The 22,001-nt window shown below is 42.3% G+C and overlaps 2 protein-coding genes across 2 annotated transcripts; both read right to left on the bottom strand.

The window, feature by feature from the left end:
* Nucleotides 1-11,672: 11,672 nt before the first annotated feature.
* On the bottom strand, nucleotides 11,673-14,787 carry LOC107151331 (periphilin-1-like). The gene has a single exon (XM_015496669.2). It carries the CDS (start codon nucleotides 14,705-14,707, stop codon nucleotides 13,826-13,828), a length of 882 nt encoding a protein of 293 aa, XP_015352155.1. The 5' UTR covers nucleotides 14,708-14,787; the 3' UTR covers nucleotides 11,673-13,825.
* A 1,211-nt stretch (nucleotides 14,788-15,998) lies between these two features.
* LOC125612648 (insulin growth factor-like family member 4) lies at nucleotides 15,999-18,504 on the bottom strand. Its single transcript, XM_048791209.1, has 4 exons — nucleotides 18,419-18,504; nucleotides 18,009-18,059; nucleotides 17,653-17,911; nucleotides 15,999-16,541 (listed from the first exon to the last, which is right to left on the bottom strand). Exons 1-4 carry the CDS (start codon nucleotides 18,435-18,437, stop codon nucleotides 16,469-16,471), a joined length of 402 nt encoding a protein of 133 aa, XP_048647166.1. The 5' UTR covers nucleotides 18,438-18,504; the 3' UTR covers nucleotides 15,999-16,468.
* Between the last annotated feature and the right edge of the window lie 3,497 nt (nucleotides 18,505-22,001).

A 22,001-nucleotide genomic window follows, 5' to 3' on the forward strand; every position in this document is an offset into this window, starting at 1 on the left:
TTAGAAAGATTTGTAGGTCTTGAGTTGACTAGTTGACTTAGAAGAAACTGGTGACTGGCAGAGCCTTTCATGATAATTATCATGCATTCCTGAATAAGGACCCCTTTATAACTTCCAAATTTTGCTTGCTTTTTTGAGAATTAACACAAGTGTATGTCTAAAGTTAACAAAAAAATTGACTGTCTTCTATGACTGGATTAGGCTATATTATCCTGCCAGTTACCTGAGATTCCTCAGAGATCACTCTTGGGTACCTGTGAAAAGCCTATTGGCTCCTTCAGCTTTCTTCTACAAGCTGTACCATCTGCCAGGATGGGTGAGAGTCTGCTGACCATATGTGGCTTCCCTTGGATGCACCAAGGGATCCTTCTCTTTCCAATGATCCTCCTATTTGCAGAATGTGCCCTGGTTGGCTTCCTATTTTCTAGGGTTCTCTTGAACCTCCTGATGGGCAGATTGGGTAACTCAGAGCTGCTGGGCCCTTAGTGAGGTCCCATAATTTCCCAAGTTTTGGATGACCTTAGAGGGCAAAGGCCAAAATATTGGCTTTTTTTCCTTAGCCTTTTACTGCCTTGATTTTGGTCTCCAAATTTGGGTTTTAAACATCCAGCGGGGCAGTTTCACCCTCCTTAAAGTGGGAGTAGTGAGTTTTGACTTTTGGTACTGGAAGTCAGCATTTGGTACTGGAAGAGAGTCAGGCATCCCTCTTGTCTCCTGTAGGTGATGGTTTATTGCCTAAACTCAGATTGTTTTCTTAGAAGTAGTACTTCTGCAAAACACTAACAGGTAACAGTTATAGAGTTACTCAAAGCAACCAGATATAAGCCAGATTTTAAAATGGCAGTGCATAAAAAACAGTACTTGCTGGTTACCTTTCCTGATTTAGACCTATATAACCTCTAATTTTACAAGCTTCACATAGCACTTAGACAAAGCTCAACCATTTAGTTCTCAGATGTATACATATATCTAGTCACATATATCTAAGGGTCAATTATATTGCAATAACCTAAAATAACTGTTGCTTATTTAACCACTTATGGAGTAATTGTTTAAAAGACCTTAAAATAGTTGTAAATCTTCCTTCTTTTAAGATTTATGATTTTTCTAATAAAACCTAACAGACATGAGAAGTTATCTTAATAAACATTGCATGTCTCTTTTAACACAAATTTACTTAGAAAGGTTTCATTAAGAATCATGGAGGGATAAGGAGAGGGAGCATGGGAGGAATAGACAAATTCTAGATAGGGCAGAGGGGTTGTAGGGGAAAGGAGGGGGCATGGGATTAGAAATGATGGTGGAATGTGATGACCATTATTTTCCAAAGTACATGTACAAAGACACGAATTGGTGTGAATATACTTTGTATACAACCAAAGATATGAAAAATTGTGCTCTATATGTGTAATAAGATTTGTAATGCATTCCACTGTCATATTTAAATAAAAATAATAAATAAAAAAGAAGTATGTGTTATCCATGAAAACCAAGCTATCAGACAAGCCTAATTACTTCTGCCAAAGAAAAATCCTTTGAAAGATCCACAGATCCCAAACCCGGAATGAACCACACGAGACACTGGCTGCAAAAAGCAGGAGGCGTTTATTCTCACACAGGCGCCTGCGGGTGCTCAGCGAAACCTCAGCCAGAGCTTCGGTGAACTGGCACACCGGGCTTAGGGGTACAGATCTTTTATAGGGAGCAGGGGGTTAGTTTTTAGCTTAGCACAGTAACAGCTTTTCTATTGGTCCCTCTGAATCTAGCAGTTGGGTCACCCAGGGGGTAAACTTGTTTTTCAACTTTTTGTTCTCAGAAAAACCCTAAAATTGCATCCTGTCCTTTAGTTCCTGTTTTTGCCCTGTTTGCTCAAGCTTGGCCCTTCCGGGGTTATCTATATGGAACATCTTGTGGTAGCATTGTGCAAGACTTGAAGTGCTACGTGCAGTTGGTGGGGTTTTGACATGGGGGTGGTGAAAGAGAACATCTTGTAACTTCAGGGCACAGGGGTTGGATTTCCTAATGTTGGGCCTGGGGTCTTGAGGTCCTTCATTCCCCCCTTTTCTTTATCCGGGATATAATCCTATATCCATTGATCTATCTGCTCAGAGTCCGGTATTTGCTCAGCTGATGGCTCAGGGTGCTGTGGGAGTACTTGATACTGCTGCGCGAGGACCATAGTTTGGATTACAGACAGTCTTTCTTTTATGAATTGCATTAATTTGTTAAATATGCAGGGTCCAAATGTCAAAATTAACAGTAATATAATCAAGGGGCCAGCTATAGTAGATAATATAGTAGTTAGCCAAGGGGATTTATTATACCAGCTTTCAAACCAACTTTGGGAGCCTCGTAGGGATTTTTCCCTTGCATCTAGTCTCTCCCTGAGCTTTGTCATAGACTCCCTTACTACCCCTGTGTGATCGGTGTAAAAGCAACAGTTTTCCTTCAAGGCCGTGCAAAGTCCTCCTTCTTTCAAGAATAATAGGTCCAGACCTCGTCTATTCTGCAAGACAACTTCTGACAGGGAGGTCAGGGATTTTTCTAGAGCAGTTACAGAGGTTTCTATTGCTCTTAGGTCTTGTTGGATTGCAGCCTCTAGAATTCCTAGCTGTCGGGGGCCTTCATTCAGAGCTGCAGCCCCGGTGCCAACTCCTGCTAATACTCCTGCTCCTAATAAGACTGCTAGGGTAATGCTGATAGGCTCTCGGGTGAATCGAGTCCTGCTCATGAAATGTCCCTCAAAGTCTTCTGAGGAATAATAGAGTAGCCGTGGGTAGATCTGGACTAACACACAAAAATCTCTTGACTGATTAAATATGGCCATTGCAACGCATGGTGTAATCCCGGTGTTACATGCCCAATAAAGGCCTTTAGGTGGCACTAGGTATCCGGTAGTCACGCTAGATATTGTGTGGTTCGTTTGTGCACAGAGGGTTTTTATCCTAGAGGTATTCCCTATGCATGTTCCTAAGCCTGCACCCTCAGGTAATGTTAGCCCATGTTTTGTGTCCCAGTTAGGGGGGGCTGGCCTGGAGGCAAATCCAGCATGACTCAGTAAGATTAGGCTGGGTGGAGTTAAGAGCTGGATATCACCCTCTGATTAAGTCCAATAGTCTTTCTCCTGATCCTGGCAGAGTAGGGGCAGGTGGAATGTTTAGGGAGGTTGTGGGGGTATGATGGGTATCGTTGGGTATGGATGTTGACCTTGGGGGTGGACTTTCTGGTTGTCTGGGATCTGAGGGAGCTCTTTGGTCCCCGAGAACCGGATTAGGCCCTATTGGGCTCATCATAATTGGGGTCTGAGATAATCTGATTTTAAGAATTATACCGAGATCACCTCCTGTCATAAACCATCTTAGGCCCCATGTTCTCCCTGTGAGCCAGGGAGCTAGGTGTTTTTTTCCTCTTTCTGTGAACTGTATCTGTAAGGGCAATGATTTGCCCCCTCGGTAGTAAGATTCGGGGGGGCGATAGCAATCAGAGGGACTTTTGCCATGGGAAGTAAAGTTTTTAAGTATTGTTATGAATTCCTTGCTAGAAGATGGTTTCCAGTAAGCATCCCCTGTAGTTTCACAGCCCCAGGAGGAACAAAAGTATGTTTCATAACCTCCACACTTTTTTTCTTGGGATCGATCTCTTCCCTCTTTAGGACAAGCGTAAAAGTCATGTTGACCTAGTCTGCACCTTGCTGTCGGGGTAGCACATCCTGGCATTCCCCAACCGGGTGGTCTGGGGGTCATATAAGTACTGAGCTGATCATATGATCTGTTGGGAATATCCCAAGAGTTTAACCCAGCGGCTAGTTGGCAAAAGTCTGGGGTCAAAGTAGGCCACCATGTGCCAGGGGTGTGGGTTGCTGAAATGGACCAAATTACTTCTCCGGTTTGGGAATACACCTGCCAAGTCAACTTCATGGGGGTATGGGGATTATTACCTAGGACGAGGGGAATAGCATAAAGAGCAAGAGTGATTAACAGCGTGTAAGTCTTATGTTTAGCGGATTTTGGGTTCGCTGCAGTTTCCATTCTGGATCTGGAGAGGCGTCTGTGGACTCCTGCGGATGTGCAGCCTTCACGTGGGAAGCGTGGATCCAAGCGGTGATGCCGTCCACTTTGATTGCAGTGGGAGTGGTCAGCAGAACGGTGTAGGGTCCTTTCCACCGTGGTTCGAGGTTCTTGCTCTGGTGCCTGCGTACCCAAACGGCGTCTCCAACTCTGAAGAGATGTGGCAGCAAGGGGGTCTTAAGTTCCTCCTTGTATGCTGCGGCTAGAGGCTTCCAGACCTTGTTCTGGACCAATTGCAAGGCACGCAAATGAGTCTGCATAGATGGGGTGAGGGAGGCATAGGTTTCAGTTTCATAAAAGTTAACAGCGGGTGGTGGTGCACCGTACAGAATCTCAAATGGGGTTAGTCCCTGTGGGCCTGGGGTGTTCCGGGCCCGATACAAGGCTAAAGGTAGGAGTTGTACCCAGTCTCTAGTGCCAGTTTCAAGCGTTAATTTAGTTAAAGTCTCCTTGATGGTTCTATTCATCCTTTCTGCCTGTCCTGAACTTTGGGGTCTATCAAAATTTGTGACTGAAAATTTGGTTCCCATGGCAAATCAGACAGGACACAAAACACAAAGAACGCTGCGCGGCTTCGACACAAACCGAAAGTAAAATTGGGCCCTCCGAATCCCTGGGACGTCTCCCAGGGTGGCAGAGGAGAAGTCTGAGTTCGTCAACTCCTTCTCAAGCTGCCCAGAATACAGAGCAACTACGCGTCGACTACGCGTAATCGTACGGACGCCGCGCACAGACAGACAACGATCGGAGACTGCAAACAGAGAACAAAAGAAACACAAAATGACACGAGCTGGCCAGCTTACCTCCCAGTGGTTGCCGGGCGTTCCTCGGGCAGGGACTCGGACTGGGGCGCGGAGGGGGAGGGGGGTCTCGCTGGGGCCTCCAAAATGAAAGACCCTCCGACTCCCTGTCCAAGGAAAAGCACACAAGACACTGGCTGCAAAAGCAAGAGGCGATTTATTGATACACAGGCGCCTGCGGGTGCCCAGCAAAACCTCAGCCGGAGCTTCGGTGAACTGGCACACCGGGCTTAGGGGTACAGATCTTTTATAGGGAGCAGGGGGTTAGTTTTTAGCTTAGCACAGCAACAGCTTTTCTATTGGTCCCTCTGAATCTAGCAGTTGGGTCACCCAGGGGGTAAACTTGTTTTTCAACTTTTTGTTCTCAGAAAAACCCTAAAATTGCATCCTGTCCTTTAGTTCCTGTTTTTGCCCTGTTTGCTCAAGCTTGGCCCTTCCGGGGTTATCTATATGGAACATCTTGTGGTAGCATTGTGCAAGACTTGAAGTGCTACGTGCAGTTGGTGGGGTTTTGACATGGGGGTGGTGAAAGAGAACATCTTGTAACTTCAGGGCACAGGGGTTGGATTTCCTAATGTTGGGCCTGGGGTCTTGAGGTCCTTCACCTTTTCAAAAATGGACATTTTACTTTAAACATTTTGTAGAAACAAACTTTCTTGATTGACTGACCACCTAGAAAAACATGTGGGTTAGTAATTTCAAAGATATCTTTACTTTTGCCAAATTAAATTGATCTTTTGTTCAAAGTTTTACATAAACTAAAAGGCATTTGGATCCACTTTTCTTAATTTATCAGCATTTGTGTATCTGTAAGCCAATTAAGGTACCATGTAAACAATATATGGTACAAGCATGTATGCAGACATGATATACAACTTACAAGTATGCAGAAATGTACATAAAACAAATGGGAAACAAAGGTTTGATAGCTTTTCACCAAGTACTGGATCTCAACAGGTAGAAGACAAACAAAATTATCACACAGTGCCTATCAAATCTAACTCTTAGAAATTAAAACAGAGTCTGTCACAGATTTTTTTACATTATGACTTAAAAACAGAGGGAGGACCTGGGAAACTGGAGAAATTAGGTTTACAGTCTGCCAGTCATGGTGGACACTGAAATCAAAGAGTTAGATGGCCACTTGTCCTCCATGGGAGTCAAATTCACTTCTACCATCAACACTATTTTAAAAAAAAAAAAAAAAAACTCCAAACGGACACTTCACTTCCCAGAAGATGATATACAATCAATCAGCAAATTATGAAAAAAATGTTCATCATCTCTAGAAATTAGAGAAATGTAAATTAGAACTACTCTAAGATTTCATCTCACCTCAGTCAGAATGGCAGCCGTTAAGAATACAAACAACAATAAGTGTTCACGAAGATGTAGGGAAAAGGTACACTCATACAATGCTGGTAGGACTGCAAATTGGTGCAGCCAATATGGAAAGCAATATGGAGATTCCTTGGAAAATTAAGAATGGAACCACCATTTGACCTAACTATCCATCTCCTTGGTCTATATCCAAAGGACTTAAAAACAGCATACTACAGGGACACAGCCATATCAATGTTTATAGCAGCACAATTCACAATAGCTAAACTGTGGAGCCAATATAAATGCCCTTCAGTAGATAAATGGATTAAAACATGTGGCATATATACACAATGGAATATTACTCAGCAATAAAAGAGAATGAAATCATGGCATTTGCAGGTAAATGGATGGAATTAGAGAAGATAATGCTAAGTGAAGTTAGCCAATCCTAAAAAACCAAATGCTGAATGTTTTCTCTAATATAAGGAGGCTGATTCATAGTGGGGTAGGGAGGGGGAGCATGGGAAGAATAGACAAACTCTAGATAGGGCAGAGGGGTGGGAGGGGAAGGGAGGGGTCGGGGGGTTAGCAATGATGGTGGAATGTGATGGACATTGTTATCCAAAGTACATGTATGAAGACACAAATTGGTGTGAACATACTTTATATACAACCAGAGATATGAACAATTGTGCTCTTATATGTGTAATAAGAATTGTAATACATTCCACAGTCATATATAAATAAAAAATTAATTTAAAAACTCCAGTTAGACAAAAACAATATTTCTGAAAAAAACTGATCAGAAAAAATATTAACTTAAGTGCACAGAACCAAAGGTAAATATAAAAACTGAGCTAAAAAGAGGGTTTCTCAAAAGAGGAAACAGCCATAATTACTCTTTAAAGGAGCATGTGGAACACCTTTATCAGACTAGAGTGCATTTTTGGATCAAAGTTACCCCTTTCCCTTTGTCTCCCCCTTTCTATAGCATTTAGGTAGGAACTTACTGAGAAAGCAGAATCCCAGAGTACAAGAAAGATTTATAGCAGTTTGGATTTAAAAGTAACACCTCTTGGGGTTGTATCTCAGTGGCAGAGCACTTGCCTGGCATGTATGAGGCACTGGGTTCGATCTTCAGCACCACATAAAAATAAAAGAATAAAAGTGTTGTGTCCCTCTACAATTTAAAAAATAACAATAATTTTAAAAGATCTTTTTTTTGGTCTTAAATTGGTTTGAGCAACTCTGTGCATGCAAATCTAACAATAAAATGTTATGCTTTCCTTAGGCCATCTCTATCTATGTTCCAACTTGTATTTGGATCAGGTTTGAGTATAGAAAAAATGTTTTACCCCAGGGTTTAAGAACAAACGAATTCCAGTGTATGAATGCTTGTGCCAGATGGCCTGTTACTGAGCTGAAAGACAAGTAGGAAGAAGGTGTCCCTTGGCATTCTTCCATTATCTAAACCAAGTTGTGGTTCTGTCAATCCTCTGTGGACCTCAAATGTTGGAAGCCACAAATGAACTGTGGATGTGTCTGAGCCAACCCTAAAGCAGAGGTAGGCCCTTCAGAGAACTCTCCGTGCAATTTTACCCATCTGAGATGGCTCCGTTGCTTTGGCAGACATCCTATTCTGATAGAATTCGTGATACTGCAGTATTTATTGGCTCAGACAGCCCTAGGTTCAAACACAACTCCTCAGAGGTGGAGAGAGATACCATTGCCCTAGCTATCCTGATGGAGCCAGCTGCCTGGGGGAGGAAGAATTACTGAGCAAGTGACAAGTCCCCAATCAAGCCAACTTCCCCTCAGCTTCTTGCTTCTTATTCACCTTGAAGAACCCCTCCTCACCATAAACTCTTCTGGGGTGATCCACTATAATAAAGCATCCACAAGCTTTTCCCTTTGTTAAGATCAGACCCATCAGGTCTCTTCCACCCATCAATGCCCCAGCTTTGAAAAATATATTTCTCATCTTTTGTGTTTATTTCTGAATACTACTTTTCAGAAATAAACTTTTTATTTCCAGCCAACCCACACCTCTGAGGGTTAGTTATTCCCTCCCCATGCAAGCCGTGGCTGAGATTCAAAGCTGTTGGTGACATCCTTTTGGACCTACCAGTTAAATTAGTTGCTCTTACCAACCTCAAATGCTTAAAACTTCCTGTGATCTTCAAAATGTTAGCAATAATTTATTGAGGGCTGCTGGTTGGATTAATCACTCTCGCCAACAGGAAGGACTCGGTTTCTTGACCTCCTGTGATCCTCAAAACATGAGTGACTGACTAGGATTTGAGCTGATTGGATCAGCCACCCTTACCAACACACGACTCAAAATCTCTTTGTCATTTCCTTCTTAAAAGGAGAAACCCTGGTGGTTTGTTTGTTTGTTTGTTTGTTTGTTTGTTTGTTTTTTCTTCCTTTTTTTTCGGTACAGTTTACCCCCAACTATGGAGGCACTATAGGTGGGGTTGTGTGTCCTGGAGGAACTCAGTTATTGTGCTAAGGAGAGACATCTTCTCAAAGCTCATGTGTCCTGGAAAAGTTTTTAACTATTCCAGATGTTTGTATTGTATTCACAGTACAAAATACTGTACTGGGGAGGGAAATTATACTTCATTTGATTATTGTAAATATTGGATCTTAATTCATTTGAGAGTGTTCAGATTTTGTTTTTTCTTTGATAGCTTTAAAATCATTAAAAGGGAAACTGGCAGGGTTGAAACCAAGGGAATGGGGCTCTCTGTGAGTGCGAGCACACCAGAAACAAGAGTGAAATCTGGGTCCTAAAAAAGGGCTCAGAGACTTGAAATTTCCCACTTACTTTATCCACGGAGCCCAGTGAAACCATGGAGACTCAGAAACAAGGGTCTACATGTGTTCTGAGGCACACTTGAGAGTAGAGAGAAATGGAGACCCCTTTGCTTGTGCTCTGGGGATCAGTGGATTGCCTCTTTCCCAAAGACCTCAGATCAGACTAAGATTTTGTCTCAGGATCCAAAACCCATTGGGTGAAGGCACCTTCCGCCATCAGGCCAAGTCAGTCAGAAAGCGAAAGAAAGAAGCAGACATTTGAACTGATCTGTCAGCCTGGTTCAGGTTCTACAGATAGAAGCTGAAGCAGAATTTGGCCAACATTCCTCCATCAGAGAGGAAGGGGATTGAGCAGTAAGCCCGTCCAGTAAGCCCGTCACCGTGTCTTTAGACTGGGGACTGCAATATCTGCTTTTAACTGCCAACGGGTGCCTGGTATAAAATATTTTTTCTAACAGGAGTACAGGAAAGCAATAGTTCTGATGGTCCATCTCACCCACCTTTCCAAAGAACCCCACATAGGGCACCAAGAGATGAACCAGAGTTGCTCTGCTCCTGCACAGATAGGGTCTGCACAAGCTACCACCTCTGCAGCTGAGAAGCATCACGGTTCTTCATGGCTGGCCATGTCCTCCAGGGTTGCAGCAGCCCCCAGCAGCTCACCATCAGTGCCTTCTTCCTGGATTCTTGTGAATTCAAAGAATGAAACCCACATCCCAGGATGAGTGGGTGTAACTGCAGGATTTACTGAAGAATCAAAACAGAAAATCGAAACTTGTCCAGCAGGGCAAGAGGGGACCCTATAGGGTTGCCATCTGAGTGTGCTGGTCTAAGGGTTTATGCAGCACCTGGGCCGATGCTATTGGTCCAAATGTATACTAATGAGAGCTTAGAAAAGTATAATGCTATTTTTTCAAAATTATGCTAATTAGGGTTTGGAAAAGTGTGAGAGGCCGCCACATCATATGACCAGCGTTTTTCCTCTCCTGATTGGTTGAGGCACTGCCAGTCATTCCAGTGATCTGGCCAATTTTAAGTGGCTGTAGACGGTAGCCCCGATCTTGAGAGTAGTAAAAATGTAACAAATGTGACTTCATGCATAGGCATGCCTTCCTGCAGCCCCAGGGGTCGAGCTACACTCCCCTGTTCCTTTGTGATACTACCCCTTTGCCGTTTGGGGTAGAATGTTCCATGGAAACGCCCTTTGTGTGTCCCCTTCTCTTGCTCTGCCCTTGGGTGTGGCCTCCCTAGATGCCAGTCAATCTGCTGACAGTGGACATCAGGAAGCAGACTCAACCCCCTGAAACCTGACCCCTTGTCTCATTTGAACAGCTTCTCAATAAAAGGGGTCAGCACGTGCTTGCTTGCTCTCTCTTTTTGCAGACCCTTAAGGTCAGAGGAGCTGTCACAACCCCCAAAGTAAAAGGTATTTCTGTCTCTTGTGTGGTTATTTCAGCAGCCCAGTTCCCCCGGAGTGACCCTGAGTGTTTTAGTCTCGAGGAACGTGGCAGAAAAGTACTAAACGCTATTGGTTAGCCCCACTTCTGTTTTCCCACTGCTTGTCAGGAAGCATGAGGTTGCAGTGAGCAGATTGGCAGATGGTGCACACCCAGGGTTTCCAGGCTAGGGCACTGCATGGAGTGGTTTCCTACACGGGTGTCCTCACCAGGCCAGCCAGGCGGTTGGGGATGACAGGTCCATGTGCCTTGGCTCACCTTGGCACTGGCCCACCAGGACCATAGCCAGTGCTCACTGTCTGGGCTCAGGCCCACCCAGGGTGCTGCTCTGGAGCACCACCACTCTTCTCCTGCTTCTCTGCAGGGACCAGTGGGCTGGCAGCACAGCTTTGTGGCCTGGGAGCCACATCAAGAGGTTCATCCAAACTTTATTTGAAAACAGTGTCAAATCTGGTGGTGGTGGTGGTGGTGGTGGTTGTTATTTTAATTTTCATTTCTGACCCTGTGAACATTTGCTTTGCAAAGTTGCAGCAGCTTCAATCGGAGGTTCTAGACTCTTTGGAGAATTCTCATAATTTTCTGATGTTTTAATACAAAGTACATATGTATGATTTTAAGTCAACTTTATTACGTGTGGTTTAACTTTTAACATTTTAACTGAACATTTGAATGAGCATGGATAAATTGACCTGTACCAGTGTAATGATTCACTACAATCAATCAATACAGAACTTTTACATCACCCCCCAAAATTCCCTTGTGTTTCATCATAGTCAATCCCCTCTCTCAACCCCAGACCCCAGGAAAACACACATTCAACACTTCTCACTGTAGATTACCGTGGTACCAGAGTAAAAGACACATCAACTAATGGAGCAGGCCAGAGAGCCCAAACAAAAACCCAGGATTTATAATTCATTGGTCTTTGACAAAACTGCCAAGAACATACAAAGGGAAAGGACAGCCTCATCAACAATCACTGCTGGAAAGACTGGACCCTTATCTCACTCCACATACTCAAAATCAGCTCACAATGGATAGAGGATTCCAATGTAAGACCCAGGGCTGTAAAGCGAAAACATGGGGGAGATATCCACAACACTGGTATCGCAATAGAGATTTAGGATAAAGAGAGAGAAACGCTAAATCTTAAAGGAAACACTCACAAACCATTAAGATGTAGAAAGCATAGTTTTATTTATTTATTTTTTTTTATTTAAACTTGGTTTCTTTATTTTTTACTTTTAAAATTCACAAAAAGCTTTACAATATCTGCTTTCCCCATGTTGATCATCAAGGCTTTATGGTAAGACAATGAAAATTTTATCACATCAGTTATGTATACTCAAAAACAATGGATAATTTACAAACACATCTCTTTAATCAAGAACATTTTACAAAATACATACTCTGGTACACATCTGAGTTTATCCTATAATTGGACTTTAAAAGGCATTTAAAAAAAGAAAAGAAAAATCCCCAACAAATTTAACACTGACAAGCCTAGCAGAATAATGCTGATAGCAAGCTATAAAGAGCTTTAAATATCAAATGTACTTTGAGGGAAGGGAAAAGGAAGAAATTACCTGTTGAACCTACATTGAAATGCATCTGTTAGTAAGACTTTTCCTTTTAATGAATTTCAACAACTCCTTTGCCTCTGGCAGTTTCTCAGGTTTTATTTTCAAACTTGTGACATCTTAAAGAAACAGAATCCTTGGACTAGAATATTTAAGGAAAAGGAAAACACTGGGGACAGGAGGATATGACATCAGTACTTTCTTCATCTTTCTACGGTAAGTAATAAATCACTATTCACACTAAGGAAGAATATCAGAGATAATAAGTGGAATTTCATTTGGCTTATGTTTTATAAAAGTTAGCTAAGTATAACATCTCAATGGTAAAAATAAAAATTCAAGATAGTCTCCCTTAGGAAACTTAAAAAAAATAAATGTTGCCCTCAATTAGTTTTTAAATTTGTGGAATGGCATAATACATATTTGGAGACACTCATGATAGAATCCGTTAAAATTATTTATACTGCTATTTCCTCTTTTAATATAGTCTTGATATACTCTGGGGGAGCTCTTTAGATAGCATATGCACTAAAAATAATGCCAGAACTGAAGTGAGGATAGAGTGGAAATGGAAAGAGGATGGGAGGATAATGAAATGGTTAGTAATAACAAACATGATTTTTAAGGTTTCCTCACTAATGTCACAAAATTATATATTTTGGCTCAATGGCACCACGCTGCTAGAAGTGACCAGGAAATAAGTGGAATATTCTAATGGTCCCAGTTAGGTCTTTAGCTAACTCGTGATTTGGACTGCTCACTGATGAAGGACTGTTGACACAGTCTGGTTGGTAGAGGGTGGCTGTGGGGACTGACTGCCTGTTTTGCTCTGTTTCTTTGAAGGGCTAAGAATCTCTAAAAGTCGGCAGAAAAAGAACTCCTCAGATTACACAGATTAACAAAAGAATAATTCTGTAAATGGCTTAATCATGAGCATGTTATCAATCTCCTTTTTTAAGAAAAAAAAATCTCCAGTACTCCTCTATATTTTAAATTTTTCCTCTATTGATCAGAAGGTTTTTGAAACAATCTCAACTTTAAAATATCTCTTTATCATTCATCAAAAATTGCCCCATTAGTCTAGTATATGATTTTATTGAAGACTACATGGCAGAGAGAATAGTCAAGAGTTTCTTTTGGAAGAGATACATTGAGTTCATTTACTTGGGGGGAAAAAAGGATTTTATGCTAAGGTGTCTCTTGGATATTTTAAGTGCTCTACTATATCATAGAGAATTATTCTCAAACCAAATATTCTCTAAGATACTAATGTACTCAGGATAGGACACATTAACATATTAAAAGTTACAAAGCCTAAGAAAAACAAGCACAAGTCGATAAAATCACAACTCAGAATTCAAATATTTCCACATGGTATCTTCACTATGAAATGCAAAAAGACTACTGTTTAAGTGAAATGATCTCTAACATGTAAATTTCACTCCTGTGACCAAATGATCATAAACTGTGGAAGACCATGAGTAAGTACAGAAAGCTACTCCCCAGGACTGCTTTTTCAAAGCTTAAAAAATTAATTGACCATCATTTGGGTGGAGGGATGAGTATGGATTAGGAGGCCTCTACATGTTTAAAAAAGATTCTAATTAAAATATTTTAAGCAGACTATTTTAGATGTTTATTTGATACTGGAAATGTGGTCAACTATCATAAAGTATTTCTCTTCATTACAAAAATTCCATATATTAAGGATTTGAACAATTGGGAAAAAAAAAAATCTAGAAACATTTTTTCTTTTTTTTGCCTGAGCACTAAATCTTCTAAAAAGGCTCTCCAAAATCTTGAGTAGAAGTATCATAATCTGCAATGAAATGCTTGAGTTCTTCAACACACCGCTCACCTATTTCATGCAAATTCTGCCGCAGTGCAAACTGTATAGACTTTTCTAATGAAGGGTCTTTCTCAATCAGCATTTTTACCACCATCCCAAATGTTTCACAGTCCTGTCGGTAAACCTGTTCAATCTCTTTGGTTTTTGATGCTATTGCTTTAGATCGACTGGTTAGTTGACTGTCTTCAAATAATTCTGTGCCATCTGTTGTATTTGACTCAGGTTCTTCTGGCTGGTCAATGAATAATGGTGCAGTGGATCCAGCCTCAAACTCAGAAATTTCAGGCAAGTTACTTTCATCTGATTTCTCAAGCTTCTCAGCAGCCCATTTGCTTGCAGCCTCAGCTAGTTCCTTTTCAGTTAGCCTACTGGGTTTGTCTAACACCTTTGATGAAGGAACTGCTGATGAACTTGAGGGTGAAGTGTCTCTTGATGTTTTCAAAGACTGGACTGGTCTTTCTTTACTTCTATGTTGAGACTGATGGAAAGAATATGTTTTGCTTCGTTCTGGAGAGTAACTTCTACTACTGACACTGGAGCCAAATCTGCTGTGTGGAGAGTCCTTTCGACCTACAGGCGATTCTCTAAAATAAGGAGCATCCCTTTTATGAGGAGACCGGTCTCTCGCATAATGGGAAGAGTAGAAACTTTTTCTTCTAAAGCCATCTCTCATGTCCCTGTAGTCAGGCTGTCGGTTTGCAGAATGGTCATCTCTTGTCCATCTATAGCCAGATTCATCACTGGGGTGACTCCGAGGAGGTACTCGTTCTCTTGGAAGTCTTTCATAGTCATATCGTCCCTCAGACCACATTTCATCTCTTCTGTGAGCCACTACTCTGGGCCGCCGGGAGACACCGGGAACGTAGTTGTCCGCTCGCCGCCACTATCCTAAGGACAGAAAGCATAGTTTTAAATCTTGAGCTGCATGTCCTTAGCCCTTGCCCTTGTGAAATGAGGAAATACACAAGCTCAGGGAAAACTGGCATGAAATTTTGCAGTCCAGCCCCTGATACAGCCCTTCCATAGTATTTAACCCCCAATCCAAGTCATGGCTGCTCTCACTCTTGAGACAGCCTGATTTCTCCTTTGAATGTGTATCTACCTTCCTAAATAAACCTCTGTCTACGCCTTTGTCTGGCTGGTGCTGAAATTCTCTCTGTAATGTATGCCAAGAACCCTGCCAGTCCTGAGTTGAGTTCCCCTCTCTTCTGGGGACTCCTCAGACCCTTCTCTGGAGACATCTTTTCTCCATGACAGTCTGGGCTATGATTTTTTGGATAGTGCCCTAAAAGGACAGGCAAAAGAAAAATAGATGAGTAATTTTGTGTCACAATAAAAAAAATTTCTAAACTGTAAAAGAAAAAATGAACAGAGTTAAAAAACAGCCCACAGATTGGGAGAAAATATTTGCAAATTATGCTTTTAATAATCAGATAATATCCAAAATGGAAAAGGCCATTAAATAACTCAATAGCAAGAAAAAATAACCCGTTTTCTAGTTGAGTTGGGTTTCTTGTTTATTAATGAGCTTTAAAAGTTCTGGGTATATTTTTGATAACTGTTCCTTATCATATATGTCTTTTTTAAATTTTTTATTTGTTTTAATTAGTTATACATGTCAACAGAATGCATTTATGTACTTTGATATATCATACATAGATGGGATATAATTTCTCATTTCTCTGAATGTACATGTTGCAGAATCACATTGGTCATGCAGTCACATATATACATGCAGTAATAATGTATGTTTCATTCTACTATCTTTCCTATCCCCAAATCCCCTCACCTCGCCTCCCATCACTTCTTTCTACCTAATCTAAGGTAACGCTATTCTTCCCTAGTGTCCCCCACCTTATTATGTATTAGTATCCACATATTAGAGAAAACATTCGGCCAGTGAATTAACCCTCTGATGGGATTAACTTAGTGGTAACTGAAGGTGAGTAGTGTGTGGCTGGAGGAGGTGGGTCATTGAGACTGTGGGGTATATGTTTTGAATCTGGAGAGTGGACTCTGCTTCCTGATCATCATGTGAGCTGCTTCCCTCTGCCACACTCTTCCACCATGATGTCCAGCCTCACCTCAAGCCCTGAGGAATGGAGCCTGCTATCTGTGGATTGAGACAGCTGAAATCATAATCCTCCAAATAAATTTTCCTCCCTTAAAATTGTTCTTGTTTAGTCTTTTAGTCATAGCAGCCAAAAAGCTGACTAAAACAGGAAGAAAAGGGCAAAATTGTCATGAAGCTTTTCACTTGAACATGTTGGGAATGAACAAGCAGAATCTGTGCACTTACAAATAGAAATTGTCCCCCTTATACCATGACCTCACTCCCCAACTGGACCCTATCAATAACCTGAGAGCCTCCCACTAAGTCCCATGTCTCAAAGTTCCACCCCTTCCCAATAGCACCATCCTGCGAACCACGTTTTCAACATGTGGGCCTCTGGAGGACACTTAGGCAAACCACAGCTGTGCAATCAGAGGGGACTCTGTCATTCAGAGACTCATTAAATCAACAAATAGCAGATCACAAACATGCATATTTGAAAATTTAACTGACAAACAATTAGTTTAACTTCTGAGAAGTTGCCTTAGTGAAAGATGCTTGTCTTCGATATCTTCTTTGAGAAAACATCTCTCTGTTACAAAGAAGGAGAAAACAAGGAGATTATAAATCACAGACAAGAAGATGAATAAAAAGATTTGAGCCAGATGTGATGGTGCATGCCTGTAATCTTAGCAGCTTGGGAGGCTGAAGCATGAGGATTGCAAGTTCAAAGCCAGCCTCTGCAACTTAGTGAGGCCCTAAGAACTTAATAAGACCCTGTCTCTAAATAAAATTAAAAAATGGCTAGAGTGGTTGCAACAATTTGCAGTCCCACCAGCAAAGTATTGATGTACACACTCTGGAAAGCAGTATAGAGATTCCTCAGAAAAATTTGAATGGAACCACCACTTGACCCGGTTATCCCACTCCTCTTTATATACCCAAAGGAATTAAAATCAGCACATTATAGTGACACAGCCACATCAATGTTTATAGAAGTTCAAATGACAATAGCAAAGCTGTGGAACCAACTTAGGTGCCCTTCAGTGAATGAATTATTTTTTAAAATGTGGTATATATACACAATGGAATATTACTGAGCCATAAAGAAGAATGAACTTAGGATTTTTGCCAGTAAATGGATGGAACTGGAGACTATCATGCTAAATAAAATAAGCCAATCCTAATAAACTAAAGGCTAAATGTTCTGATATGAGGATGCTAACACACAAAAAGTGTGTGTGGGGGGGGAGAATAAAAATTGGATTAAACAAAGAGGAATGAAGAGAAGGGAGGTGGGATGGGACTAGGAAAGTCAATAGAATGAATCAGACATAACTTTCCCACGTTCATATATGAATACACGACCAGTGAAACTCTGCATCTTGTTTAACTGCAAGAATGGGAAGTTATACTCCATGTATGTTCAATATGTCAAAATATACTCTACTGTCAGGTGTATCTATAAAGAACAAATAAAAACAATAAATCACATAAAAACTAAACTGAAAAAAAGGGGCTTAGGGAAGTGGCTTGGTTGTTAAGTACCCGTGGAACAACAACAACAACAACAACAAAAAAGATTTGAGTAAGCCATTAGACCACAGGGCAATGGTTTTTCAGAATGTGAGGTGTAGACATCCAGACTTCCCTCCTCCTTCCATCTTCCTGCCCCACCCCACAGCCAAGGGCAGGGTCCTTACCTGCCACAGTCCCTGGAGATGGGGGATGAGTGGCACCGGGACTTCACTCCCAGAACTTTCAACCTCACAACAAACTTCTTCTGGGGACTAAAAGACTCGGGGCAGCAGAGCTCAAAGCAAGGCCAGTAGATGCAGTTGGGACCACACAGGCGGGTCCGGTTCAGGGGCAGGATGGTATCATCGTCACAACACTTCTGCAAGGGGTTGTAGATGTGGTCCCCACACCTGGGCGCTGGCTGGCACAGCCATGGGCCAGTATCTGGAAGAGTCAGAGCTGGGTGGGCTTCAAGGACCAGCCTAGTACCTGCCCCCGTCCACAGAGCCATCTCCTCCCTCCTCATCCCACCTGTTCTCACCTGTGACTCCTGAGGGTGTTGAGCCCAGGAGTTCAGACATGAAGACAGCAGCTGAAAATTAAAGGGAAAGTAAAGTGACTCTGGGGGTGTAGCCAACTGGCTGTGATCAGGGGCCAAAAGATGATGTCACTGAGCTTCTTGGGTGACGGTAATGGCTGAGTGGATTTTGAGACCAACTGCGGGGTCAGGTCAGAGTTGGCAGGTGAGGAAATGCAGGGAGGGCTCTAGAAAGAGTGAGGCCTCTGAAATTTGCAGGTGGACAGAGGGTTGCAGTGCGGTCAGAGATGACAGGGGTGATTGCCAGGTGGGAAGCTGAGAACTGAATACAGAGGAGAGAACTGAGTTTGAGGTTCAGAGGAACAAAGGGGTGAGAGAACACTTAGGCTCAGCTTGGGGTGGAGTCTCCTTACCAAAGATTCCGAGCAGCATGGTTCTGCTTCAGCTGCAGAGCAGGAGGAGGCTGAGCAGCAGAGGAACTATGTGGGACCTTGGGCTGTGGCTTATAAAGGGAGTAATGAAATGTGCCTAGGGAGGAGTCCAAAGTGGTGGCCCTTCCATCTTGAATTGCAACAGAGGCAGTGCCTTGTGGGAAGAGCTGGGCCAAGGATTGGCATTTGAAACCACCTATCAGTTAGATTTATTTAAAAGGTATTTTATTTGAGGAAGTTCCAAAATAAATTGTATTGTTTTGTATTTCAAATTGTACTTGTTTATTGCTAGTTTGTAGGGAAGCAATATTCTTTTGTCTATTAACCTTATATTCTACAACCTTGCTATAATCACTTCTTAGTTCCAGTAGGGTTTTTTGGAGTTTTTGTTTGTTTTTGTTAGTTCTGTTTAATTTTACACATATGTAGAGAATCAGATGTGACTACATTACTATTACTATCCTTGATGGAGTCTGCCTGCAAAAGGGATATTCTGTCAAGGTAGAGATAGGTAACAGTGGACATGCTTGAAAACGAGGTGTCTGCTGTCCTTGGGAGGACTTGCCTGCAAACGGGATGTTCTGCCAAGTGGGCTAGGAGGGCACTAAGAAAAATTTTATTATCTGTTCTTAACAAAGAGCAGAGCTCGGCATGCTCCAGGCCGAGAGTAGATTAGCCATGAGAAGCGGGTCACTTCTGATTAGAAAGTAAAACTTCTGTATGCTATGTTTAATTAGCTGAAAGACCTGATTTATTGCTGTTGCAAGGCTGCCTTCTTTGTTCACAAGACTGTAAAAAGATTGCTTGTACACAACAAAGGACTTTTTTTCTGCTGCTGCTTTGCTTGCTCTGCTTCTTCTTTCTTTTCCCATGCTGACCTGCACGTGAATTACTGCAACACACATACAAAATCATGTCATCTGTGAAAACTACAGTCTTCCTTCCCTGGGGAACATTCCAGATCCAAACTATAGCACTCATCCCCAGATGGTTCATGTCCATCTCACACTGCAAAATGCATTTATTCTATTCCCAGAGTCTTCAAGTTTTGACTGTTCTATCATTGCTCAAAATTCCAAGCCCAAAGCCTTCTCTGAGACTGAAGACAAACTCAGCTGTGAGTGCCTTTAAAAGCCAAAAATAAAGTGACATTCTTCCAGGGTACAATGGTGGGACAGACAGGGGGTGAACATTCCCATTTCAAACGTGAGGAATGGTAAGAAGGGATTGGACCAAAATAAAACCAAAAATCAACAGGCCCAACATTAAATCTTCATGCTCTACATCTGCCCTCTGAGGCACACTGTGGAATTGGTACTAGAGTCCTGGACCAGAGGCCCAACTCTGGGGCTCCCAACAAATTGCATCTGGCCACTCACTATAAACTCTACATGGAAGAAGTAGTGGTGAAAAGCAAAAAGGAAACTTTATTTAGTGTAGCTACACCAGGAAGACAAGGGGGACTGCACACTTAGCTCCTTCTTTGAGAAAATGTCAATGACCCTAAGGTTTTACAGAAAGAGAAATGGGGGCAAGTGTTGGGGTTCTGTGTACCTGGAAGTTGCACAGCTGGAAAAGCGGGTAATCTTTGTCAAGCATGGTCCAGTCTGTCATTATGCCACAATGGTCCGGCAGTGCTGTTGCCTGCAGAGGATAATTTCCACTCATCACAAGATGCTTATCAATCAGACCCGTTATTCCTAGAATCCAATGACTCAAACAAAGCAAAGGGAACAGATGCAAAATGGAAGCAGAGATGCCAAGATTATTATCCTTTATCTTTTTAGCTACCCAATGGACATTTTCAGTCCTAAGGGAAGAGTCTGAGTCCTGTGCAGCAGGAGGTGGGCTCCCAAGGGTTTGGCAAGGCTTTTCCCAGTGATTTTTCTGGTTGCAGTCTACATGGCCACTGTCCTGGGCTGGCGTCCCTCTGCAGACATTCCACATCTGCATCTCTCTCCCTGATGTCTCCAGTGCAGCCTCAGCTTCACTCTCATGGCTCCACTCATCACCAAGTTAGGGATGTTTGCAGGGACTCCCACTCTGGGGCCCACTGCGCCACCTCCCAGGCTTTCATTGAAATCTTGGTGGAAGCCTCCATGACTGTTGCATTCTGCACACCTGCAAAACTAGCATCTCATGGACTGCATGTCACCAAGCTCTGACACTAGTAGGAGCTGAACCTGGGTCCATTTGACCCACAGCCACAGTGCCCTGTGAATTCGAGAAAATGAAGAAACAAAATCCCTCATTGATTTGGGGTGTGCAAAATGTACTGGGGCCCTTTTCTCAGAAGTCCTTGGCCTGAAAAGTCTTTGAAACAAATTTGCATTTCTACACCTTTGGGCTTTTGATGAGTGCAGTGGCCCTGCTGTTTTCCCCAAAGTGGCCTCCAGCATCCTTCTTATTGTCCCAGGGTAAAGCATTTTGCTCTTTATTGATTCTAGAAACCAAACCCTCCCCTCTTTGGCAATGCTTTTAAACATGCTCCTTCTCTGGCCAAATTATAAATTTTCCAAATCTGTCTGCTCTACTCCCTTCAGCTTTAAATTCTCTTATAAATTTGTCTAAAAGCAGCTAGAAATACTATAAGGTCCTTTCTTAGCATCAGAATGGCCATCTTAAGTGACAGCCATCATTTTAAGAAAAAAAGTTTCACTTTCCAATCCAAGGGCATTTCTGAGAAAGGTTGACCACTCCCTCATACAAACCCAACCCCTAACCACCCACATTAGGAGCCACCTGGCTCTGTTTTCCTGAGCCTGCCCCATAAAAGTCCCAGAACCCAAGCTGTTTTGCCTCTCTTTGCTATAGAGATGGCCTTTATTTGTCAGCTTTGACAAATAAACTCTCGTGTGTATCTCTGCCTGGTCTCTGTCTTTTATTTCTCACTTATCCATCTCTCATTCCTCATTTTCCCTTCGAATTCTCATGCTACTGTCTGAATATTTTGCTGATTTGAAATTTCCTCCAGCAGATAAATTTATCCATCAACATTAAACTCAGCCTCCTACAAAATCTCAGGGAATGAACAAAATGCATTCAAATTTTTTGCCATGATGTAGCAAGGATGGCCTCTAGTCTCCTCTTTAATCTGAAACCTCATCAGCATAGTCTTTATTGTCCGCATTCTTTTTTTTTTTTTTTGATGAGTTACCTTTATTCACTCAATGCCTGAAAATGCATCTGCTTACAGACCCCAGAATAAAGATTGCCTCTGAGCATGCTTTTTGTTTTTGTTTTTTTAAAGCAGCATTAGAGACATCTGACTGCTCACACAGTAATCCCGAGAATCCCAGGTACAGTGATGGATATGATGGGAACAACAAGCTTTGAGAATTTACATCATGTAAAAATAGACACATGGGTGGGGTCCCCTGGCGAGGAGCCCAGACAGCTGGCACAGCCCTGGGCCTTTCCTCCTCGCTGGTGCAGTTCTTGCTGGGTTACTCCAGGCACAAGGGTGCCTGTGACCTGATAAAGACTCTTAAGTTGTGAAACTGGTCTTTTGGTGACACTCCCCAAGAAGGGAAGGGAGACACCCCCATGCAGGCAGCCAGAAGAG

Source organism: Marmota marmota, unplaced genomic scaffold (genome assembly GCF_001458135.2).
Source record: "Marmota marmota marmota unplaced genomic scaffold, marMar, whole genome shotgun sequence".
Taxonomy (NCBI): domain Eukaryota; kingdom Metazoa; phylum Chordata; class Mammalia; order Rodentia; family Sciuridae; genus Marmota; species Marmota marmota.